At 41.6% G+C, this 26,172-nt stretch overlaps 1 protein-coding gene across 1 annotated transcript in view; it reads left to right on the top strand.

The window, feature by feature from the left end:
- The window catches only part of UNC13B (unc-13 homolog B (C. elegans)), a 193,512-nt gene that overhangs the window by 43,247 nt on the left and 124,093 nt on the right, over positions 1–26,172 (top strand). Inside the window, exons 9-10 of the mRNA XM_010564211.1 lie at positions 13,540–13,866; positions 15,749–15,839. Of these exons, the coding sequence (XP_010562513.1) occupies positions 13,540–13,866; positions 15,749–15,839 (418 nt within the window). The remainder of the gene's footprint in view (positions 1–13,539; positions 13,867–15,748; positions 15,840–26,172) is intronic.

The raw sequence follows: 26,172 nt of genomic DNA, 5'->3' as shown, positions 1-26,172 counted from the left end.
GAAGGTGAGCTGAAGCTTTTTCTTTATGGAAGAGCCAAGCTGAACAGTGGTATTGGGCCCCCAGCCTCGGGAAGCTGGTGCTGGCTGGGTGTTCTTGCAGTTATGTGACTTCTTGGGGTGGTGTTGACAATACAAGTAATCTTTCATGGCTTGCCTTGCTTGGAGGTGGGGTGTGTGTGAACTTTTAACTGTGTCTAATGGATAAGTGTGTTTGTAAGACCTTCCAAAGAAGCACTTCTGGTTTGAATTGTTAAAGAATACCAAGATGGAGTGTGTATCTCTTTTTTCTGATTTCCTGAAGGTATTGATATGAAAGGATCTGGACTGATAAAGTTTACTTAAAAACTATGACCTTTGTAGTCTGCTCTGGTCTAAAATTACTTTCACTCTAGGAAGGCAAGTCCTAGATGGATTGATTCCTTCTGAGCACTCCTGTTCCCATGTGCTTTTTCCATATGCCCAGGAAGATTTTTTGCTACATATTTAATCTTAAAACTTAGAAAATGCAAATAAGCTTTCCAAAGAAGCTATGTGGGATTCTTTTTCTTACCAGGAAGGTATTTCTAACAAGAGCTGGCTGAAAAGAAGCATGTGGGTAGATCTTAAATATTTTCAAAACACAGTTGTAGCTGAGTATTGCAAAACCAAATTGTATTTGACTTTTGCTCATGGCAGCTCTAAGTGCTGTGGACCAGGCAGCCACCTGATGAAATTAGTGTTCCTGGCAGACTGCAGTTGGTGATTGCTGAGGAAATGACAGCCTGTAGGAGGCTGTCCTGGACAGACCCAGGGGAACCAGACAAGGTTCTCCTAGAACCTGCCCTGAACTGGGCAAAAAGTTGTCTATGCCAAAACACTTCAATTGAAACTGGCTGTACTAACACCTGTTTTTTTTCTTAAAACATTTGAGTTCGGCTGGAAAAGTTCTGATCGTCTTTATCAGCTGTTACATGTGATTGTATTCCTTTGGACATGTATTTTATTCCCCCCTCTCCTAAGGATGACAAGCATTATTCTTATTTGTCCTTGGAGTGTGTTTTGCTGCCAACAGCCAGTTTGGCTTCAGAATAGCAGACATCTCCTCGGATTTTTTTTAAGCACTAACTTTTCTTTGCAGTGTTCGTTTTGTGTAACCATGTCTCCTCCATGTCTCTCTGCTCTTGCTGTATTTACTTCCAAGGCGATATGATAGCATAGATTCCACTGTGAGTGGCCGAACTGACCTAGAGACCACATCTGAGTCTAGTCAAATGACAAGCCGCCAGTGCTCGCTAGGGAGCAGGCGCTCTCTAGATCTGTCTGATAGGTGGGTTAACCTCTTTGCAGCCTGTGTGCCTGTCTCCTTGCTGTTGCTGCTGTGAAGTGGTCTTGTGGTACATTTCAGCTGATACTCGCTCTTTGCCTTGGCTCTGTTTCACATCTGTGGTAGTTAAATGCTGAGCTGATGTCATCTTTTTCTCCTCTCAGGTGTTGGACTTGTCATTGCTTTATTTCTAGTAGAAGGAATGTTTTGTCGAATAACAGGGGAGACACTTACGGGGGGGAGGAACTCAATTAGAAAGAAAAGTAATTTCTTTTATGCCTAAACTAGTCAATTGTTTGTTCAGCATTTACAACTAATGGCTCTTCATGCATTCATGTAGCTCCCATTGCTTTCAGCTGAGATTTGAAAGGACTTGACCCAGTAACTATGGTGGCCCTGGGAGTCTTTTAAATTTCAGTAGCTTTTTTAAGAAAATTATTTCAATTACTGGCTTAAAATTGTAAGCAAGAAGTGTAGCAAGTGTTCTAAACTGTGTACAACAGGGGTCATTTAAAGTAATTAGTATCTTTCTAATTATTGTAAGTTAGCTAATACTGGTGGAAATGAAGCACTAAACCAGCAGTAGTGAAAATGCAATTACCTATTTCTCTTCCAGGGCTATCCCATCAGTATCCTACATCGGTGTGCCCCAAGCAACTCTCAAAGTGAAGACTCTTGTATTAGCAGTATCCATACAATGCCCATGTGCCCTTTGCCCTTTGTTTTCTCTTGCCCTGCTCTTATGGGGTCAGGGGATGCATGCCCTCATGCTCCTTAGTTCTCAACAATGAATGATGTGAGACGAAGATGCAGTGCATCTTTCAGATGAGCGTTTCAATTTCTTTACATCCACTTTCTACCTGTTTTTTTTATGTAGGCTGGCAGGAACTCTTCCTGTGAGATTTAGATAAAGAGGAAGCTTTCTTGCTACTAGCCTTTGGGTTGTTGAACAATTCAGATAATCCTTCTGATGAAGGGCTAGGAATTGATCCCAAAATCCTAAGGGTCATTTACTTGGGTTTCTAGGAAGCTTTAGATTGTTCGAAAGCAAAACACTAGCTGCTTTAATCCATTCTCCCACAATGGGCAAGTATAAATTGCTGGATCTGTTTAGAGGCATTATAAATGGGAAATATAGATTCTGAAAAGCATCTGAGGCTTACAATGGGCTAATATCCATTGCCAATGTTTTGTTTGCCTTCTGATCCAATAACAGCTCTGAGGATCTTCATTTTATGTTGCTAGGAGCCCCCTGAGGGCATTAGCTGCCGTGAGAGATCTCACAGCAAAGAGGAGTGGTGGAGTAGCTGGAACTCCTCATGTTGCTGCTGTGCACAGTTTGCATTTTGTCCCTAGTCCCCACTTCCCTGGAGTCCAATGACTCCTGAGTCTTTGCATGTAGTCTTTGTTCTGTAGCCACCCTTGGGAAAAACAAAGTGCCTGTGTGCTTTATGAATACTGCTAAAACAAAGTCTGCAGCCTAGAGTGACCGAAATGCATGCATAGCATAGTGGAATGGTGTGCGTGGGCACTGTATCTTGAAGTAGTCCTGTTGCTGTAATAAGTGACTTTTTTCAGCATGCCTAAAAATATAGCAGCAGAGTACTGGTATAGCCAAGGCTGTGTGCCCTCACTTGATTACAAAAAGCTGTCCTCCTTCAAAAAGGCATTTCTAAATTATGTGCAAATGTAACTGGTGGAGTATCATAACCCATGTTGCTTTTTTTGACTGTTTGATTGAAATGTAATGGTGGTAGATTGGCAGGGTTTCAGTTTTGTTATCTCTGGATGTTTCTGATTTTAAGTTTCCTTTATTTAATGCATGTTTTTTCATTACTATTTTTTCTGTCCTTTCTATAGCCTTTTTTAAAACTGTTATTTTCCCCTTCCTATTTTTTTTGCTGCCTCTCTTCCTTTCCCTCCCACTCCCTTTATTTCTCATCTTAGACAAGGATCTCTAGCTAGAAATGAAAGAGTCAGGATCATTCCGTTTAACTCTGAAGATGGAGAAGAAGAACAGGAGAGTAATTATGAAGAGCTAGGAAAACTGCTGATAGAGGAATTCTTAGAAAAGAGTCATAAAAATAGAAGTTGGCAGGAAACCAACATAAAAAAGATGCAAACTCTCTCAAAAAGACAAAATTTCAATCACTGTGAAAGGTCAAGGTGCTGCCAAAATGTGTGTGTGGAGTCAGGGTCTGTAGATGTCCCTAGGTATCCTCAGGAATATGATACAATAGATAGGAGAAGGAAAAAGAAGCTGCGATATAATTTGGAAGAGAGTGAACAAATAAGCCTGCAAAGTAATGAAGGTCTGCAGTTTTCTGGAGAGAAAACAGTTTATTTCAATGGTCTGGCAACTAGTTCTGAACCTGATGATGATTTCCCAGTATATGACAGAACTGGAAAATATACCAGTAGCTCTGAAAGTAAGAACCGGTTGCCTGCTTATCCCATCCTGCGTCCATACAAAAATGGCTTAATGGTTAAAAGCGGCAAGTTGCCCAACAAGCAGGGAGTGAACCATGAGGGCTCACTTCACCTCAGTAACAGTGAAGACATGAAACTCATAGGGATGCCAGATAACACTTTTCTGCCTGTGGATATCCTTGAGGAATTTGACAGCAGTGCTTCTGATGAATTCCAGTACTCTCCTGTTTCAGATGATGAAATGGAGGAACTGGCTACGCTTTCACAAACGTGGTGTGATTCTGACATCAGCCATTTGAGAGAGTTCACTGTTAATTACCCTGCAAATTTGGGCTCCCAGTTAAAGGCTAACACTGATAAAAAACACAAGACTAAAGGGAGCAAGCATGGTCATCCTATGCAAGACTTAACACTGTCTCCTGTTGAAGAACCCAGCGAGGAGTATATAGACACAATGGATGAACTTCAGTGTCTGGTAGAATCAGTTTCAGAATACTTGGCTGAAAAGGAGGAAGAAATCAGTAAATTTGGTACATTGCCAGAGACCAGAAAAAGTATTGAGAGCATGTCACTGAAGCAGGATAATGCTGATAATTCAACAGAAGGCAGGAAGTCTGAACAGACCAAACATCCTGCTGCAGAGGAGGGTACCAAGGGTGAATCTGAATCTCTCCCAGACCTGTCAGGTGTGAAGAATACAGTGAATTCCCTGTTCAGCTCTTTCACTGAAAAGGTGGGGTCAAGCACAAAGCAGCTCACAGCCTCTGTTGAAAAGCTTGTTTCTTCCACTCCAGAGAAGACAGAAACCAGAAACTCATCAGAAAGTGGAATCTCAAATGTATTTTCTATTAAGTCCAAAAGTGAGAGTCCATCTTCTGGAGTGACAGCAGACAATAAAGCCGACACCAAATTCTCCATTCACTCTTTGCTACTGTCCCAGGTGAGTAGTGATAAAAGAGCCCAGAACATAAATTCCAACGAGCCAGAAACCACTGAGATGGACAGTAAGGCTTCCACACCGCATCATCTCCAGCAATCACAAGGAACTACCACCAGCAGCCAGCAGAACCAACATTCAGTTATGAATTCTGTTCTAGGCATGTTTAATCCTTTAAAGATCTTCTCTGAGAAGGAAGTGCCAAAACAAGAAGTCATAAAAGAGGAGCACACCAAGGAGGACAGCCATGCTGTGAACGTTGATGAGGCGAACAGAAGTGAGATGCCATCTGGACAGACGGCAGCCAGGACCAGCAGCGTTACTCTGGAGATTCGGCCAAATGAGACTAAAAGCAAGGCAGAGGTGAATGCAAATAGCACTTCTGTGGCTTCAATCTTCGGCAGGCTCACAAACTCAGTCAGCTCCTTCAGTTTGAAAGCCAATTTTGATGGTCTCTTGGCTCCCAAGCAGCAGGATGTGCCACAAAAGCAGTCAGATTTGCATCATGTTACAGATCAGCCAGATGCCACTGTGAAAGAGGGTGCACCCGCTGCTAGGGAGCAGCCTCCTGCAAATCGCTTAGGGGATCAGCAAACTACAGGTCATGGACTGGGAAACAAGCAAAACAGAGCTAATGTGGAACTTAATTCACAGCCTCGAGATCAGGGTACAGCATCTGAAAGCTTTTTCAGTCCACTCAAAAAGTCTTTCAGTCAATTGTTGCTTCCTTCTGCTGAACAAGGGCAGAAGGAAAGTACATCCAGGCTTTTTAAAGGCCATAAGTCTGAGGAGGATATAAGGCAGAATAGTTCATCAAATGAAGAACGTTCATTTCCTTTCACTGGGAAACTTCCTTTTTTAAGTGGGTTGGGTTTTTCAGAGAAGCAGGAACATACGAATGAGAAAGGAAGCTTTATTCCTTCATTATTTAAATTTTCTTCTGCAGAAAATCTAGCACCTTCACAGGACCAAAGAAGTCATCAGAGTTCTAGTGGCATTTCTTTACTTGAAGACAAAACCAGTAATTCAGAAAATGCCATTTCATTAAAATCTAGCTCTGTTCCAAGTTTATCAGACCATAAAGATGAACAAACAAAAAACGTGACTAAAGAAAACCTATCCAGTGCCCAAGTAAATAGAAAGAACCACCAGGAGAGTGCCTCTGCTACCTTTAAGGCTGCAGGAGAGCAGCAGAGAACTGAGAGTACTCAGGAAGAACGTCGAAATGTAAAAGGAGGATTGACAAGAGAAGGACTAAATGCACCAGACTTAAATGACAACTCAGTTGAATCCACCTCTTCAGCCAGAGGGTCAGAAGCTGCAAGTGCAGATGATATGCAGAAGAAGCACACACCAGGTTTTCTTTCTGGGTTTCTTCGCATTTCTTCCAATGAAAACACAGCCAGTAATCAAGACTTGACTGTTAAAAGTGAGAATGATGGCCAGAAAAGTACTTCTCCTGGATTATTTTCTGGTTTATTTAAATTTGCTTCAAGTGAAAACTTATCTGAATGTAAGCAAGAGAAGGTGAAAACAAACTCTCTAGGCTTCATGAAGCTTTTTGATAGAAGTGAGGATTCTAGCTCAGAGACGAAACCTGGCAGCTCAGGAATGGCTTCTGACCCTCAAAGCAGCCCTGTAGAAAAGCAGGAAGCTTCTAGCTTCTTAAAAAATCTCCTGCCCAAACCAAAGGAGAAACTGGATAATATGAAAATGGTGGAATCTTCCAAAACTACTGACCACCTGTCCAGTGCAAGAGTAAATAAAACACCTGAGCCCCATGTTCCCCACTGTGGGCATCCTGTGTCCCCTGATGCTCTAAATCCTCAAGACAAAGTACAAGACTTATCTGGAAAGCCTATAAATGGGAGGCATAGCCCATATCAGGATGCAGAATCTAGCGTTTTTCCAAATCTTTTAAACAAAGAATCAAATGAATTTCTCAATTTGACTAATAAAAGCTATAACCTTACAGAGCAGTACTCAGCTTATCAGGAAACAAGAAGCCATTCTAGCTTTGAATGGGAATATGAAGTGGGGGAACTGGCTGACACTCATGAAATAGCAGTACCAGTTTACTATGTGTTAAACCAGAACTCTGTTCTGCCCCCTCAGTTCTTGGACTGGCCTGAAAATGATATGGTAGTGAATCTCTGTAAAAAGGATGGAAATGCAAATGTGATGGATTGGCAGACTAATGCTAATTTTGATGGACAGAGTTTAGATTTAAGTGTGATGTCATATGAGTCATTTGACCAGTTAATGTTTCAAGATGTTTGCTCAGAAGAAAATGATGCATGGACTGCTAATTCTCAAAATGAAAGTTATAGTAACTTTCCACCATTTGAAAGAGATGGCAGTTACTCATTAGGAGAGTTACCCATGGATTTAAGCTACTCCTCTGGCTGTGATGGAACTATGTGGACTCTAATTGACCAAGAGACTTTAAGTATGGATGAAAGTTTTATGTACTCATCCTATAGCCAGGAGTATCAGGAGTGGCTAATGATGCTTGAGCAGGGTATATGGTGGCCATCAGAAGATGGTGACTGTGGATACTACATGTACAGTGATAACCAGTATGTGTATTCGCTGCTCACTGATCCCACTGGGCAGTATGTCTATGTGTGTGCTCCCGAAACATATTCCTACCCAGACCGCTGGGATTATAATTTTCAGATGGATTCCATTCCAAGAGCTGTGCTAGAAGACAACACAATTGCTGTTTGTGGTTTTAAAGTCCCTCTTGGCAGTGAAGATGAGCTGTTTTGGTTTGCTGAAGAAGAGTCTTTAGGTGATTATACAACAAATAAACCCCTGGATTTGTCAGTAGCTTTGCAGAGGAGCGATCAGCTAATGCACATGAATTTGGAGACTTTTTCACAAATGTTTGAGGAGTCTATTTATTATCAGAGAGAGCAGCCGTTAGACTTCTCAGGTTATAAACTTCAAAAACTCAAAGTAGATTTTAGACCTGAAAAGGAAACCCAGAATTATTCAGAGGAGCCTCCGCTAACCCTTGATCTCAGGACACATTCCAGAGCAGCTTTCAATAAATCGCTGAGTAAGGAAGTCCACACCAAGGAGGTGGATAAGGCTGTCCCAGTGACAACTACTGGGAGTGGGTCATCAGGATTCTTTGGTTTCCATCTGTTTCAATCTACTCCTAAAGCTGAAGAAACTGCGGCATTTACTGAAAGAGTAACAGAAGCAAAAAAGACTGAGGAAGATAAGAAAACTCCAGTGAACAAGGTTAGCTCTTTATTTTCTGCTTTGGGTGGACTAATTGGAAAGACTTCAGGTCCTGGCCCTGAGACATCAGAAGGTTCTGCCTTGAAGAGAACAGACACACAGTCAAAATCATCTGAAAATAAAACTGATGTTTTATCACTTGCACCAAATAGAAAATTAGATGAGGCACAAGCAGGGCAAAAGTTTCCTGTTGTATCAGAACTGAGAAGAAATACTTCATCAGAACTTAATTTGGAGGCTGCTAGAAATGAAAAGCCAGAATTAAATCAGAATGAAAACATCCATGTTAAAAAAACAGGATTAACAAAATCTCCCTCTCAACTAAGCCAGCCTGCTCCAGATGGCAGGCCCATACGAGAAGAGAGACCTGTTAAAGCAACGCCAGCTTCCACGCATCTTGAAGGGCAGGCAAGTATTAATGAACCTAGTCAGTCACAGCCAAATCAGAGCCACCCAGCAACTGAGCCTGAGGAGACATTATTTAAAAGCGCTCTGAAATTGTTCAGTCTTGGAGAAAATTCTCCTGCAAGCTCAACAGCCAACAAAACACAAGCTTCTGGATTTTTTGATTTCTTTAAAATGCAAGTAAGCAAAGCACCACAGCCATCACCAGATTTAGAAAAAAGTCAAAATGATAAGCCAGAAAAGGTGACACAGCCAGAACAGAAGGAAACCTCCGGCATCTCATCATTATTTGGATCCCTTGGAGATCTCTTCAAAGTGGAGGCTGTCTCTCCTCAACCAACCTCAAGTACTACGACTCTGCCAAAAAACAATAGCAGAACTGTTGCTGAGTCGAGACAAAAAACTGAGAAGTCTGGAGGTCTTCAGAGTGCCAGTATGCCATGTCTGTCCTCCACCGCTAAGGAAGGGGTGAGAACAGAAAGCATGGACAGGCAGGTCTCTCGTAGCCCTGCGGTGCAAATGGAACAACAAAGCAGAAAAGCTGAGGAGGAGTCTCCTGGGAGTAAAAAAGTGCCTCCTGGAAACACTTCACAGAAGCCAATGGGTGTAGATCCCAAAATAAGCCAAGTGAGTCAGTCAGCTGTGCAGCAAAGCAGCATACCCATGGTTACACCAAAGCAACAAGGAGGAAATCGTTTAGGAGGCACAGTTAATCAGGCAAAACCAAAGCCAGATCAGACCGCTAAAGAGTCGGGTTTCAGTTTGCCATTCAGCTTTTCTGGTATCACTGCTTCGAAATCACAGCCAGCCCAGCCAGCCAGTAGGAGCATATTCTCCTTCTTCACTGGATCAGACGAACCAAAGCCTTCAGCACCTGCTCCTGCTCCTCCTAGTGGGAAGCAGCAAGAAACAGAGGGGCTGTTTCATCTGCCCTCCTTCTTCTCCAGCAGTCCAGCTGTTGAGAAGAGCATACCTCAAAGAAGTACTAGCTTTGGCTTCTTCAATTTGACATCCTTTTTGGATGAAAAGCCACAAACTGCTCCAGGACAGGAGAACAACACAAAACCAGCTAAACCAGTGAACTCTAAGCCATATGTGAAGCAAAGTATTTCCACTGATTCTGGTGTCAAAATTAGCAGTTCTGCCAGGCAACAAGATGCAGACAATGAAAAAGAAGTTGATGATATTATTGCAGCAGTGACTGGCAAGCAAATGTCTAACAACCTCACAATCCCAGAAAATAAATCAGAAAAGCTGGCAGTGGAAAATGTAGAAAGTGTTGCTGAGGTAGCTGAAGAGAGTGAATTAGAGAAGCTTCCACAGACTGATGACACTGCAGTAACCAATTCAGCTGCTTCTGGTCCTTGCCTTCAGACTCCTAGCGTGCAGGAGGGTTCTCAGGGCCAACAGACAATTTCCTTAGGGGCAGAAGAAGATGCTTTGGATAGCACGGGCAAAATGGACAGTGCTGCATTTCCTATTGATAAAGAGGAGCCTTATTCTTCAAAAGCAGAAGCTTCTGAAAAGAAAGATTATAGCATGGCCTTAGGTGATAAAATGGATTCCCAGAGTCTAAATGACTTAAATATTCTAAGTGACGTAAAAAATGAAGCAGTCTCTGAAGAAGTATGTGTACAGCCTGAGTTGCCAGAACATAAATTACCCGAACAAACTCTTGGTGACAGGTTACAACAGGCACAAGAGCTACACTCTCCTTCTAAAATGCCAGAAGCATCTAATTTGCAAAACAAACCTAAGGAATCTGAGAGTGATAAATCAGTACTGGATTCTTCAGTTGAAATGTTTTCAAGTTTCATGACAAAAATGAAACCACCTAAAACATTATCTGGTTTCTTTTCCCAACCTCAAGCTACTGCACCTCCTACTGCACAAAAGAAAAGCTCCTCTTTCTTTGGTTTCTCATCCCTCCCAAGTGGTCCAGCACCAGCTTTCACAAATGATCTCTTTGGCATCTTCAAAGGTCCAAAAGAATCTCCAAAAGAGATGCCTCCAAAATCCACCCCTAAACCTCAAAGCAGTAGGGTGAAAGATGTCACTGATCCAGTTCCAGCAAAAGACTCTAGCGAGACAGAAAATACACCTGCAGCCAGAGAGTCTAAAACAGATGTCATGAGCTCTCTGAAGGAGGATATATTACCTGTTTCAGCAGAAGAGAGCTCCACAAAAGAGTCTCCTATGAAAACAGAAACCAACGAAAATAGGAACTTGGAAACCTGTAAAGAGGAACCTTTGAGGATCACTTCAGAAACAGCAGTCTCTAGTGAAAATCAAGCCCTCGAGGTTCCGCAGTTGGATAATGATGCACAACCCTCTGAGCTGGCAGATACTAAGCCATACCAGTCTGATTTCAGTAATGCAGTTGATACAGTGCAGGCTGAGGCCCCTGACCAGACTGATGTAAACACATGCCAACTAGATGTGGGGTCTTCACGTGTAACGGAGGAACAGGCTGCTCCTACAGACAAAGCAGCCACTGACACCCTTCAGACTGGCTCTTCTGATGGGCTTGAACTGGAAATGGAAGCGCCGACTAATGGGGCAGACACAAACCTTTCCCAGTTGGACCAGACTGATACACTTGAATCAGAGCCTGCTGTTACAGGGGATCAGGCCAGTGCTGGTACTGATCAGCAGGACATGATCAGTAGTAATGGTAGAGAACCCACAGCTCCAGCTGATGAGCACAGTGTTCATCTGCTCCATCTGAATGAAGAGAAAACAAGTCAGTTAGAACAGCAAACTGCTGAACAAGACACACATTTAGCAATTGATGGGGCGCCTGCAGAAGGGATTGCTTCCAAATGTGGCTTGAAGAAACAGGGTAAACCTAATAACATTCCTCCAGATGCAAACAGTAGTAAAACGGTCTTTGAAATACCAAACATGCCCAGTTTGCCAAAATTCAGCTTCATGTCATCTCCTGATAGTGGAAAACCATTTGGGTCATTCTTCTCTCAGCAGCCACCTTCTCTTAATAAAGCAGGGGCAGATCAGGGCCTCATGTCCAGCTTTAAGAAGCTTTCTTCAACTCTGTTTGAAGGAGGCAGTGAAGAAAAGATGAGTAAGCCAGAGAGTGCCCAAGGAGCAGTATTTGGGAAAAAGCTAGATTTCTCCTTTCCCTGGCAAAAAGACAACAGGGAGACCTCTGCCAAAAGGGAACCACATGTACCATCACAGGCTGTGTCAAAACCAGATGACAAGGTGTTAGGAACAGTCAGTTCAGATGAAAACTCAAAATCTGCAGTCTCAGATCAACTGACTGATGCAAATATAGAAGTAAACTTGTCTTCAAAGCAGCGTGACACTGTAGACAATGAACTTTCTGAAGAACCATCTGGTGCAAGCACTGTTGATGATACATCCAACAAAGAGCTGGGAGAGAAGCTTGATAAAGAGTCAGAAGATCAGCAGAATGTGATTTCAGGTGAACTGCAGAAAGAAGATCAGGCAGAAGAGCATGCACCAGATGAACCTGAACTGAAAGAAACTAAGCTTGATTCTGCTCCTAATGGAGCAATGCTTCATCCTAGCGCACAGGCTGCAGATCTGAATAGCGTGGAACAACTGAATGAGAAAAGGCTAGTTACAAATGAGGCATAATAAATGGTTTCAAGTTTGTGACCATTTATAATGCAATATTGCAGCAGTAGATATTGGCCTTGGTGTCTGATGTTTGTAGCTCAGTCCCATCCCCTATTTGTTGTCAAGTGTTTGTAGTATTACTGATAGCTGTCACAGAGGCAAACTGCAGTCACTAGTTATCTACAAGCCCTTAGACCATTTTCTCACCTTTTTCCACTCTTTTTCCTGTAACTGTAATTGCATTTCCCATGTTCTTATACTGTGTCCCATGAATGAGAAGCTTTTACTGCAAATTTCATTAGTTTTTCAGAAGTTGGATTCTTTGTTTGTTAATTCTGCTGCATACAATTCACTTTCTTGTTTAGTGGTAATTACGTGGTATTTACTAAGAAAAAAGTAATGGTACAACATATTGGAAGGAATGAGCATTTTGTTTTCAAAATGCAAGGTAAAGGCTTCTAATTTTAGAGATAAATTTAACTTACTGTTGCTGTATTATAGGACTAATTAGGTTCATTTCACATTATTGAGGATTTTAAAACATTTTCTGAGATATCAGTGAAGGTATTCTAATGCTTGCTATTCCTGAAATCTGTGCAAAGGTTATTTTATGCAGTTAGGAAAGCCACTGAAGGAAGGTATCAGTATTTCCTGAGTCTGTATTCAGTCCTGTGCGTACGTTAAGTTACAATTGCCCTCGAAAATAAAAATAGATACTTGCGAAACTTGTATCTCAGCATGATATTAAGTGAAACTTGTGCCTCTGATCATACAGTTGCAACACTGCACCCCCAAAATTTTCTGTCTGGCTTCAAATTCTCCTAAGTTTGCAAATGAGAGAAACATTAGTGCTGCTTAATTCTCAGACTGAAAAGTTAACTGTGGCTAAGCTGTAGTTTTCCTGACTGCATGAGAAATTTCCATCCACTGGATTTTGTGTGAGGATTCTAGGAATTCAGTCCTGGAAGTGGTGTCTTGGATCACAGAAATTCTGCCCCTGTGGCACTGTTTTTATATATAAAGAAAATTCTTGAAAAAGCTCTATTGGAATGAGACATGTGGCTTCCCTTTGAACAATTGCTCAACTTTTGTAAAAGGTTTTAAGTTGATAGTCTTTACAACCTTAATCTTGACTGCAATATATTTTATCGTAAACATATAATACATATAAAAATGAAGTTAACTTTAATTTCACTGTACTTCTTAACAATAGTCAGCTTAAATGGTCATGGTAAAGACCTTAGCTGCAGTGAAACTGCAGAAGACAGAACCACTTAGACTCTGAATTGCTATGTTTCCATTTTTATTCCTGTCTGGTTATTAGAATATCTTCACTGGCAGTTTCTAGCTGATGTAAGGTGAAGTAGTAGTCGTTGGTGCAAGAAAGACCATTGGCATATATGGTCTATATACTGGTAGGCTGTGTATGATGTATTTTTACTGCCTACCAAAGTTTTGAGGTTCAGAAGTCTAGATCTAGTTTGGGGAGCATAATAGTTAAATGACTTCATAACATGTCTTTTCAGTAATACTTAGTGTCCCACTCTGATGTGCTTTGTGTTTCTCCAAGCCACTGTTTTTTCTGATGGACTTTCTTATTCTCTCATAGTCCTGCTGACAGTAGTAGATATGGCTCCTCTTGTAATGTCAGCCAGGGAAGCTCTCACCTAAGTGAGCTGGACCATTCCCATGAAAGTGCCCATGGCTCTGAGCAAGAAGATGATCACCAGGAAGGAGAGCCAAATCATTCCTACCACAGTTCGGGCAGCTACCAGAAGGATGGTCAGGCGTGGCTCAGGGAGCAAGAGGAGCCTCATGGTGAAGGAGAGGAGGAGAAGGTCTGCGAGACAGAGGAGAAATGTGCAGACCGTTCTGCAGCTAAGTTACCTCTGGAACTTGAGAAGCCCAAGGATGTTGATGCAGGAGCCAAAGTGAGGTAGGTGAAACTCTGAGTTCTTTTCAACTAATTCAAAGAAGATTCCTCTCTTTCCTATTTCCTGGGGCAAATTATATACATTGTTCTTGCAGCCTTCTCTAACAACTAATGATGTTGCTGATCTGTGAAACATCTTTATGTGCAGGACCAGTTATTTATGAGACATTGGCTAAGCTTAAATTATGTTTGCTATGTATGTAAAGAGGAATGCCTGCTAGTGCCTTGAAGCTCCTTTGCTGTATTTTCTGTTTCTGGTCTGATGAATGTAGTCTGGACCAAAGATAGCTGCTTCCATTGCTCATGTGTGATCAAGCTTATGTGTAAGCAGTGAAGAACTACATGTAGTCATGGGTAGAGCTGCACTAGTTCCTTCCTTGTGTAGTAGGCTACCACAATTAGAGTTAGTGTTTATGTAGTTGTAGGTTGTAGAATTACAATATGAATAGACATGTTGCTCTGACTCACTGTGGCAGCTTTTCTTGTCCTTGCACTTGGGCTTTCCAAGCTGTCACCAGTATTGAAAACAGTCTTCAAAAGTATTTCAGCTAAGTTTGGGGGAGTAATGTGCTGGGTTTTGTACAGGTTTTACAGGAATTTCAAATTTCACTACTTAACTTTGGGAGTCACTTTTTTCTTGAGGTAATCAAGTCATTGCAGCCCCTCGTGTGGATATGGTTATGCTTTCCTAAGTATGAGGGTTTGTTTTCATCTGGTACAATTAGATCCATGGAAAGATATCTGCCTGTCTGCACCCTTTCGAGGGTACAGCTGGTGTCACTGTGCTTATATGAGGGAATTAACCACAGCAGTTCATGTGTAGGCAACCCTTACACTAAAGATGAAAAAAGGAAAACAGGACTAGTAAAAGTGTTAAACTGTTTTTTAAACTCTGACTCACTTTCCTCTTCTACTTACAGAGCAGCAGGATTCTTGTCCCAGAATGGCTGGCCTATATTTATTCACAGGGAAGGTTATTCACACAGTCTATTTCAGCCTAATTTAGGCATCTAACTTAGATACTCCTGCATCACTGGCTCCCTTTCTCTCCACACTCTGGCAGGGCTTTACTATCTCCATGGAGTATGCATGGAACTGAGCTCTGAATGTTGATCCTTAGAGTTGCACCTGAGCTAGACATGTAGCATGGATGCATGTTGCTCTCAACTATGTTTTTTTTTGTACTGTCAGCAGTGCGGGATGCTTTGCAGACAGGGAAGGATGTTTGTTTCGGTGATTTACACCTCAGCAACATACAAAAGAAGGAATGCAACCTTGGCATGTATCACGAGGTTAGGGAGTGTAAAATGTGCTGTGGGGCACTGAGATGGAGCATTGCTGCCAGATGCACATGCCCTCTTGAAAAACTGTAGGAAAGGATGGAGTGAGAAAGGTGCAATGAATGGGGAAAAACACAGCTAAGCCCTGTTGCCAGTGTTTCCACTGAAGAGGGGCTGCCAATTTGTAACCATAGGGGTGAGTAGAAAGAGGCAGTGGTTAGAAGGGACCTGCAACAGGTGTGGGGATGGAAAATCTTCCATCTGCCTCTTTGTGTGTGCAGTTAGGATACCAATGTGTTGAACTGGCTTGATCAGGTATCTTGGACTGCTTTCCTGATGTTCTGACCAACATCTTACTCCTGGGGCTGGATTGTGTCCTAGTTTATATCTTTCAGCTCATCAGTTTCCAAGACGGTTCCAGTGTATAAGGAAACCTTTGCTTTAGTCTCTCACTTCCCAGAGCATGTGCAGGGCTGTGTTGACTGGAGCCTGTTGGTTACTTCAGCTTCCAGAGCTGAAGCTGTGATTGCACTGTGTAACATTGAATCTTTAATGCTACAGATGAGTGTTTTTCATACAGTATTTTTATGTTTCTTGCCTTTAAGCTACCATGGTGACAATGAGCCACCACCATTTCCTCCAGCAAGAGCCCACTGGATTAGAGCCATTAGCAAAGTTCGACTGCAGCTTCAAGAGGTAGGATGGAGTATTGCTTCGCTGCTTCTCTGTGCTACCAGGATTTTAGATCTGTGGCTGAAGGTTTCATCTCTTCTTCCTTGCAAGACACCTCTTAGTTTTAATGTTTTGCAGACAAAAAATTAATCAAATGTATTGTATAGGACTGCAGCATGTTGTGATGGTCTTAGAGCTATCTAATTCTACCAAACATTTTGAACATCATTGTGTAGAACTAGAGATGAATATCAGAAAAGATGCAGAAGCAGACAAATTAGCTCTGAATTTGTAAATAGTAAGAATAATGTTTGAGACTAAATGGTTTGTGTTAAACTGTTCAAAATGAAGATTTTTTCTCAAGGCAACTTGAGGATAGCTTGTTAGCTTAGTAGGAGTTATCTGTATTATTTGTCATGTGAAAATGTTCCTTGGGAAACTTTACATCAAATATTTTTATATATACTAATTGAAAGTGGGTGTATAATAAATCTTGGTATTTCCATCTCATGAAAGTAAGATTTAAAAATAAATAATCTTGATTTGGGAAGTCAAAAGGAAAAGGTTGTGACATTTTCTTCAACAGTATAAACACTCTTGTTTTAGAAAACAGCGATTAAGACTCAAAAAGTTGTTGTTGTTTTAAAAAAAAAGTATTATGCTTTCATCCATCTGTATGCCCACAGAAAGATAACATATGGTGTTCATATTTTATAGATGATAAACTATTGCCTACTACCCAAAGTGCAGAGTTAATATATTTCATTTAGAAATACTACTTTCATCTAGAGCTCTCTTGCTTTTTTTTTTTATAAAAGATTATTTTACAGTATCTATCAGTAGCAGGACTTTTCTTTCTTTTCTGGATTTGTTGCAAATTTTTAGGAAAAAATTTTTTTTTTTTTTTTTCATCTGGGGAGGCATCTGAAGTGCCATAGCAGAAGTAGTTTTTCCCTTGGCTTATCTGGGTTGTAAATTCTTTCCTGTCTAACAATGACTGTGTTACTTCACTTCTGAGCAGAGGTGATTTGGGTCAAAACTGTCAATGTGACATGGAAAGTGAAGTTTAAGAACACTGTTAGTAGCTAGGAAGAAAAGGAACTTCTGTTGTGGTTTTGTAGAGCATGCAAATGAAACAGCTTAGTTCTGTGCCTTATAGAGAACAAGTGTACAAACATACTAGAAAGGACAAGGCATTCAATGATGCCTTTCCTTGGATAGCTCTTTTTTTCTGAGAGAGTACAAGATCCATGAGGTGGTTCAGCATCAGTCTTTGTGTTTCTGCTGAATTGGCAGGAAGACATGCTTTGAGATGACTGTTAAAGAAACACTAGTTTAGTTATGACAGCAAAATATCATGATTTGCTTTGCCTTGACTACTCCTAACAACTATTGATCCAAAATTCCCTTAAAACAAAAAACATAAGAGATGGAGCTTTACAGCAGCCTGCTCCAGGGCTTAGCTGTCTTTACTGTCCAAAGGCTTTTCCTGACCTCTGCTCTAGATCACTCTTGTGCTGTATAAATCAATTTCTCATTATTAGGACAAGTAGTAAGGGAGCAGAACTGATTCCCTTCCTCTCTAGAATAGTGAAGGCGTGCTGCAAAGAGAGGACGAAGCCCCACTCGCTCTTCTCGTGTTCACTAAATGACCCCTTTTCTTTTAGCCTTTTTTTAGGCACTCTTTAATCAGCCTGTCTTTTTTTTTTTTTCTTCTTTTTTTTTCCTCTCCTTTCTTTGTTTCTCCTGAAGTGCAGTGTCCAAAGCTGAATGTAGAAACCCAGCTGAGAGCCTGCTCATGTGCACTACAGAGCAATGAAAAGTTTGTTCTTCAGGCTGTGGTCCTGATGTCCCAAGATATCAGATATTCTGCTGTGATGGTGCCTTTTTATCGCAGATTCACACTGATGCATAGTTAGCCTCTTATCCTTTCCAGAGCTGAGGTTCCTTCTGAAGAAGGGCTTTGTCAGTTGTTACCTAGCCTATATTTGTGTTGGATTATGGCTGAATATGGCTTTGCATTTATTCTTACAGATTTTTTTTTCACTGCTTAAGCACATTGCTGTCTGTCTCTTCCTAATCTGTTATGCCTACAAATCCTTCAAGTTGTATGTGAAAAAGTTGTGCAGTACCCAAGCTGCCAGGCTGTGTGCTACTATTGCTGCCTGAGGGACCCTGCTTGATACATTCTTTGAGTCTGGGTACCCAGAGTATAATTTTTTCCAGTGTGTTTGCTTCTATTTTAGCAGTTTCATCCAGACCTCAGGATATGAAACTTCTGCTGTTCTTCTCCTACCCCTAATACTAATTTACCTTGTCATAGAAGGAAGTTAAATGCATTTGACACAGTTCTGCTCTTGATGAAACCATGCTTGCTGTTATTTCTCTCCTTTTTATGTTCTAGAAGATTTGCAAATAATTTGATATTTGTTCCAGTCTTCAATTCCTAGGAGCGGGGGGAAAAGTCAAGTTAGAGCTTTCATAATTATCCAAGTCCTCCTCTTCCTATTCTTTAAGCAAAAATGCTTGCTTTGCCCTTTTCAAATCTTCAAGTGCACTGCCTGTTTTTCAAGTTCTTAGCGCTTTGTGATTGTCAGCGTTGCAACCTAGTACCTCAGGATGAAGGGCCAGCTGACTTAGAAATAACCATCTTATCTGTTTGCTTTTACATTTGTTTTCCTTTACCACAGCCTGGTTTTTACAACTTGCTGAACTGTTTTTTTTTCTTTTTTTGAAAAAACAACATTAATTCTGTCAGCTGCCTGACTGCAGTTGTCTCTGTCAGTGAGGACTTGAAGCAATTAAGGCAGCAAATATTCCAGCCTTCTTAATGCCACCTGATGATTGATAGCTTTGTCTTCCTATGAGTAGCAGCCATGTTGGTTTGGTTTGTTTTTTTTTTTTTCATATTGTGTGTTCGCTGCTAGGTGTTTAATGTTGTGCTTCGGCCTTTTGATTTCTTCCCTGTGCAATCATGCTTGTCCTTAAGAGTCTCAAGAAGAGGGTTCAAGTCCTCTGAAGAGGGAGACAGGTCTCTCATTGTATGTCCTTTCCTTTCTCATCACTGGGATAGCTTGTGATTTTTGTCATTAATGCTGTTTCATTAACTGTTAACAGCTTCCTGAACCCCCTGGTCCTTTAAGCCTGTTTCTCACGAGCTCTAGCTACTGATTTCATGAGGTTTTATTAGTGTTCTTGAATTACACAGTGTTTTTCTAGCTTGTCTAATTCCTTTCCTTCTAAAATATCAGGAAGACTGTCACAGTTTTCACAGATGCATTTGCATCCTCATTGCTCTCTGTACGTTTCCTCAAATCTAGAAGAGCATCTCTGCTAGTTGTTTTCTGCACCTTGTGCATCATCAACTCATTCCTAGATCTTGTTTGAAAGTCAGTGTTATGAATACAGACTATCCAGATAAATATCAGGATTTTAAAGGTCCCTGTGATGATAGTCTGACCAGGTGATTGTTTTGGTAGTTAGAAAAGGTCATGTCTCATTTTTCTGATCACTCTATTAACATCTTCCCATCTTCTGTCATTACCTACAAGCTTTCAAGAGGACTACCCTTCTCTTTTGTTCCAATACTTAGAGCAGCTGCTAATGTCCTTAATGTTCAAAGCAATGCCTCTAGCTCTTCTCCATGTTCCCCTTCCTCAATGTGCAATATCATTTCATTAATACACATGGAGCTCCAGCTCACAGATCCCAACTGCTGGATTCCTCTCATATAGACTGCTGAAATGGTTCTTATGACTCTTAATTGTTAATGATCTGGCTGAAATTTTAAAGAAAGAAAAGGTGGGGGGGAGGGGGGGAAGACACCCAAGAAGTTTCCATATGTGATGCGATTTTAAATCCCCTGAGCAATTCAGCCTCCTACCTGGGAAGAGATTAATATTCATGTGAATAATATACATGCATCCTGCAGTACCATGAGTCAGAAAAATGTAGTATTTTAATTAAGACTTGACAGTTATAAAATGGCACAGAAATTTATAACTGTGCATGTTAAAAAAGCTTTGTGGTAGCATGCACGGTTTTTTCTTCACTTCTGCTGTTTTCCTTGTTCTCTTTCTGTGTTTGTGAAGAGGCAAATTAATTATGCCAGAATCAAACTAGGGTTTTCAGCCCTGAGAGGAATGACTCAATAATTCTCACCTTCACACTTAGAACTTTGTCTACAAAGAGGGATTAATTGATAGCTTGTCTGCTGCAGTTGCTCTGTAGGAGCTTCTTTTCCAGAAGAAGAACAAGCACATAGCTATTCCATCTTCAACTTGCAGCCCTCTTTAAGTGAAATAGCCTTCAGCTAGGGACATGGGTCTGTGACTTTTAAAATTACACAAATTGTAATCTGAGTTTTGTATAACATAGAAGAATTGGCAGACTGGAGAAGAGCAAAATTCAGTCAAATCATCAAATTGCCTCTCTTACCAGTTCTTTCAAGTATATTTAGGTATTAGAAGAGGGCGTGGGGTCTGGGATTGCATCTGCTTATACTGAATTTGTTTACAGGGGAAAAGAGTCTTATGCATCATTTTCCTCTCTTGTGTCAGGAGATTAAATACATCATAGAGTGGTTTGGGTTGGAAGGAACCTTAAAGATCATCTAGTTCCAAGGCCACTGCCATGGGCAGGGACACCTTCTGCTAGACCAGGTTGCTCAAAGCCCCGTCCAGCCTGGCCTTGAACACTTCCAGGGATGGGGCATCCACAACTTTGCTGGGCAGCCTGTTCCAGTGCCTCACCACCCTGACAGTAAAGAATTTCTTCTAATCTAAATCTACCCTCTTTCAGTCTAAAGCCATAACCCCTTGTCCTATCACTACATGCCCTTCTAAATAGTCCCTCTCTGGCTTTCTTGTAGGCCCCGTTTAAGTACTGAAAGGCTGTGATAAGGTCTCCCTGGAGCCTTCTCTTCTCCAGGCTGAACAATCCCAACTCTCTCAGCCTTTCCTTATAGGAGTGGTGTTCCAACCCTCTGATGATGTTTGTGGCCCTCCTCTGGACCCAACCCAACAGGTCCATGTCTTTCCTGTGCTGAGGACTCCAGAGCTGGATGGACCTCGAGGGGGGTCTCACCAGAGCAGAGTAGAGGGACAGGATCATGCATATTGCCAGGTCATATTGAGCTTCTCGTCAACGAACACCCCCAAGTCGTCCTCCTCAGGGCTGCTCTCAATCCATTCTCTGCCCAGTCTGTATTTGTGCTTGGGATCGCCCTGACCCACGTGCAGGACCTTGCACTTGGCCTTGCTGAACTTCATGAGGTTCGCACGGTCCCACCTCTCAAGCCTGTCAAGGTCCCTCTGGATGGCAGCCCTTCCCTCCAGTGTGTTGACCACACCACACAGCTTGGTGTCGTTGGCAAACTTGCTGAGGGTGCACTCAATCCCACTGTCCATGTTGCTGACAAAGAAGTTAAACAGTCCTGGTCCCAATACCGATCCCTGAGAAATGCCACTTGTCACTGCTCTCCACTTGGACATCAAGCTCTTGACTGCAACTTTTCGAGTGTTTTGAGTAAATTTAATTGTTTTTGGTTTGAAAACCAAAGTCATTGGAGCAGTGTTTCCTCTTTGGTTTTTCTTCTTCTAAGATGCCATTTTATACCAATTATTTTGATTTTAATCTTTGTCTTTCCCTGTTAAATGTCAATAGTCTGTTCTTTTTGACTACTATGTAACTAGATCATATACTGAGATGGAAGATGTAGTTCATGACATTGTTTTTCTGGAATATGGTAAGCACCTGCAGCAGGGGGGACTAAATGACTGTTCTCTTCTAGTCTTACAGGTTCCCAGTCATATCCTTAGTCTTATTTTACCATGCCTCATAACTTCACAGTCAGCACTTCTGATGAAGCGCCTGCAAATATTTAAGAACCATCAGGGCCTTCCTTTTAAAAGCCCTGGTCTGGGGAGGGTGTTGTATTGGTGATTTTGGAGTGTGAAGCCCTATTTTTACTTTGAGAAAGCAAGCTGTTGGTGCAAACTACCACTATTCCCTTCTTATGTAGCTGTGGGGTACCCTGAAGAGTCATTTCTGGACTTCCACTGTTAGTGAGGAGACCAGCCACGCACTGACTGGTGCCAGTTTTGGTTGCTAGTTTGATTGTAAGTTATCTGCCTACCCCCACTCCCTACATGTGAATCCAGGCCCTCTGATCAGTAAAACCATGTATTGTATACCAGCCCAGATGGCTAGTGGAGGACATGCCTGCTTTAAGCCAGTCACCAAAAGATTAGAAACTGTCCCTTTCCACCTCTCATGAACTGTGCAGTCAATGCAATAGTTTACTTTTGGTACGTTATTTCCTTTAGGCTTTGTTGCCTAGGTGTCTTTTTATCAGTCCCGTGAAGATGAGTAAGCTCTGCATTTTCAAAGCCTCCCACACAGTGGCAAAGAAGCAAACTGAAGCACTGTGACTCTAACAGAGTTACTAGAAACTTCTCTTCGCACAGAAAAACTACATCTCCAGTTAAATGTCTTCCTTCTTTTCTACCAGTTGTATTTATGAAGGTTATCTTTAACTTCCACCAAAATACCAGCACTGCTGATCAAATGTCCCGGGGATCAGGGTTGGTGGGGAGCTGTACAACACCCTTGTGCTCATGAAATTGCTGTTTCTACACCAGAGAGGAGATCAGATCTGTGTAGGTAAGGCACGATCCAAGGGTCACTGCCGGTTGTAGCGCAGACTGTCTTGTTGTCAAGTGGCTGTGCTTGCAATGGCATGCAAATGCTTTCTGCATACCTTATCTATAAAATGCATATGTGGTTTTCAGATCCCTTAGATATTGCACAACAGTAATTATTTAGAAAGCATTTAAATACAAAAGTAGTGGAGGTGTTCTGCTATCTCCCCATGCTGTAATCTTACTTCCCTGTGTTGCATCTGAGTTTGCAGACTGGCAAGTCTTGTGGGACTCCCCAAAGCCCTTCATGGCTTTCCCAAGGTAGCTTTTAGTGCAGGGTGATTCCCCGGTGCTTGAACAGCCTGTGTCTGTTGTCTCTTCCTGTTGCCTTTTTGCAAGGGAAGGTTCAGCTGACATGCTATACTCAGAGGAGGAAAAGCTTCTTTCATCTCCGAGTGTCTTAAATAAGATACCTGCATATTAGCATCTGTTTGGAATAAAATACATGTTTGTTTATCCTTACTGAGATTCTCTGAGATCTACTATTATTTTTTAACCTGCTTTACAATGAAAGTTAACAGTTAAGTTACAGCAAAGAGATAAGTATTTGTCTGTACACACAAGAAAATAGTGTTGTGCTTTCATTAGCTGCTGTTGTGGTTTTTGAGTAGCTTTTTGATAACCTTATCTTCAGTGGGAAAAATCAGCAGGCTTGCCCTTTTTAGAGTAGTTAATGCTAAAATTGAGACATGCTCTTCTGTGGAGCAAAATGCTGGTCAGAAATGCTTTTCATACTGACCACAGCAGCTAGGAGCCTATTCAATTGCTAAGAGGATTTTTTGCAAGTTTCCCTGAACATATCAATGTATTCACACTCACCTTCTATTCACCTCTGCTAAAAAACAATTCTGGTGTTGATGGTCTGTATTCCCTGACACACAGGACATCTGTCCCCTTCAGTGACAACAGAGTTCCTCCATACCTTCCTATTGCTGGTTAGAAAAAACCCAACAAACTTGGGGAGTTTTCTTAGTCATAACAGGAGTTTGCAGAGTGGAGAGCTAACTTTCCTATAATGCTGTTTTACTATTTCACTGTAAGCCTCCTGTGGGCTTGCAAGACCAGGGGTAGCCTCCATGAGAAGGCAAAGAATCCTGACATGTTATTTCTTTTCCTGATCTACAGTAGTATTCAGGACTATAGCTCTGCTTCTCTAGTTTTGTGTTGTAAATTCTACACATCTGTAAGTCAAAATTCTTATGAAGCCTTTGAATGGGACTTCAAGTGTAATTTACTTTTCTTCCAAGGTTTATTCCATTGATTTCCTTAAAAAGAAAGGGAAGGTGTTTGTGCGACATCTGGGCTATAGTTTATAAACACAGGATGTTCCACTATTGGGTGCATCTCTTACTTTGTGTCAGCACTGCACATTAAGTTCAAGTAATCCAGTTTGGCTGAACTGTATGCTTCTCTTCTTTGACTTGTAAAGTCATAATGACAGTACTGGGACGCATGTGAATAGTCTGCTGTTACATCTCTTTTTTTTTTTTTTTTTACATGAAACACTTCATGTGTGAGCATTTCACTTCTGGAGTGAAGCTGGAAGGAAAGTGGCTGCTGCTTTTGCAAAGTATGGGGTTTTTTGGGGTTGGGTGGGTGGTTAAACTTTCTGGTTCTGACTTTCTGAGATTGACTGAGATGCCAGATGGAAAAGCCCTCTGTGGAAGAGCCAACAGTTTAAGATAGATTATATGTAGAATAAGGGGGCAATAGGACTCTAGTTCCTGATCTAAACTGGGCAATACTGAGATTTTAACCTAGGTTTCCCATGGTTTAGAAAAGTGCATTGATTGCTAGGCTGTAACACTCTTCTAGGGAATGACTCTTCCCTGCGCTCTCTCCCCTGTCTGGGCATCTTAGACCAGAGAAATATTCCTGTTCAAATTCATTGTGGTCCTGTAAAGCAGATTTTTGATTCTGACAAGTTGGTGTTTTCTGAAGAAAAAGATGTCTTAGTCACCTTCATTTCTTTCTGTGGAAGTTGTGCCTCTGTTGATCAAGATCAGAGAGCAAGATGTTGGTGGCAGCAGTGGGCTGGCGATGTGGATAGATGACCTATGTCTTGTACAGCTCCTAGGTTCCTAATTAGACTACATACCCAGAATTGCTGCCTTTTTGTCTCTGGCATTGTTTCACTTAGGCAATCTGGTCACAGCAATTTCTGTGTTTATCTTCAGAAGTGACTTGCGTGTTGCAGGCTGAAGGAACTATCCATGTGCACAGAGCACCTCTGAACCAGGATGAACTTCAGTAAGCTCTTTTCTGCTGTCTGGTGCTGCCCAGCTTGCATTTGCATTTGTACCAACACTTTTCCAAATACTTGGTCAAGCAAGTACTTGTCTTTTTGCAGGACCTGCTGCAGCAGTTGTCTGAAGCTTTCAGGAAAAATGGAACCCAGATCTGTTTGGACAGTGGACAAAGTCCTCTACATAGTATATACCAAAGGCTGTAGAAGAATACTAAAAATGTTGGAGCTGAGGCAATGGTTGCCACCTTATGCAAAATGCCCCTCTTTGCACCTTGTTTTGGGGATGTAATGGCAGAAAGAATTACAGCACTGTTGGTAGAGGCTTGTATCTGATGTGGAGTGGGGCACAGAAGCCTATAGTGTCCTGACCACCTGGACATGGCACTTGCACATGGTGCTAATCAGCAGAAATTAAGAGAGCTTCAGCTTGCATTGGAGTAAGTCAGTTCCTCCTGTTCGGAATAGGGGTGCAATGGGAGACGTGGGTGGGGGGACTCCTACCTGCCACATATGCAGCCCTCAAAAATAGTTAAAAATAGCATTGGCTGTTGGGAGAGCCAGACTTCACACTCTTATTTTTAAGGTTCTGTGTGGGAGGAGGGGATATTTCCCAGTGTTGTGTATTACTGAAGCAATCTGTACAAGAAATGCTGCACCCGAGAGATAGCAGTGAGCTTTGGCTTACAAAGCACAAGACTTGGGGAAAAGATGAGCTAACCAGCACTGAGAGCATCATAAATGAAGCATTAACTATTCATGCAATGTTAGCAAATGCTTTGAGTAACATCATAACTTCATAGGAAGAAGCTGTAAGGCAGAAAAAGGGGTTCGGTACATGACGATTTTGTCTTTTAGTGTAGTTTTTCTTTCACTTGTTTCTTGTTTTCCAAGCTGCATGGTTACACAACTTGTTTAGATGTAGGGCAGAGTTGCCTTGCATGCTTCTGAGCTAATTTTTGGAGTGATGTAAGGGTTGTTCTAACTGGAATCTTCTAGTACTGTGCATCTGTATTTAAGTAAGATGACTCCCTGACCACCACCCCCCTCCCCCCTCTTGTAAAAGTGGCATTTGGAAGTCAAAATGCTATGAATAATGCTTAATGTAATGCCTGAAGACAGCAGGACTCCAGTTCTGGCTGGTGTTATGTAGTATGTAAAATAGAGTAGCGTTTTTATTTTCTGCACATTTTAATGTCAATGATTTATTGAATTCAAGCCACTTGAAGGTCTTGTGGTACAGCAAAAGAATGCTGCCCATTAGGACATAGTTCTTGCCAGGTGATAGAAGAACTTTCTTTGCATCCAGACTCCTTTCTTGGCATCCAAACAGGATTTTTAAGCCATATCATGGCCACCAACCAGTTGTCTGCTGTCTGCTCATATTTAGAGCCTGAACAAGTTTGTGACA

This window comes from Haliaeetus leucocephalus, unplaced genomic scaffold (assembly GCF_000737465.1).
Source record: "Haliaeetus leucocephalus isolate CR32 unplaced genomic scaffold, Haliaeetus_leucocephalus-4.0 Scaffold176, whole genome shotgun sequence".
NCBI classification, from domain to species: domain Eukaryota; kingdom Metazoa; phylum Chordata; class Aves; order Accipitriformes; family Accipitridae; genus Haliaeetus; species Haliaeetus leucocephalus.
Note: the sequence above shows the minus strand (reverse complement) of the source record. Positions and strands in the feature narration are given on the sequence as shown.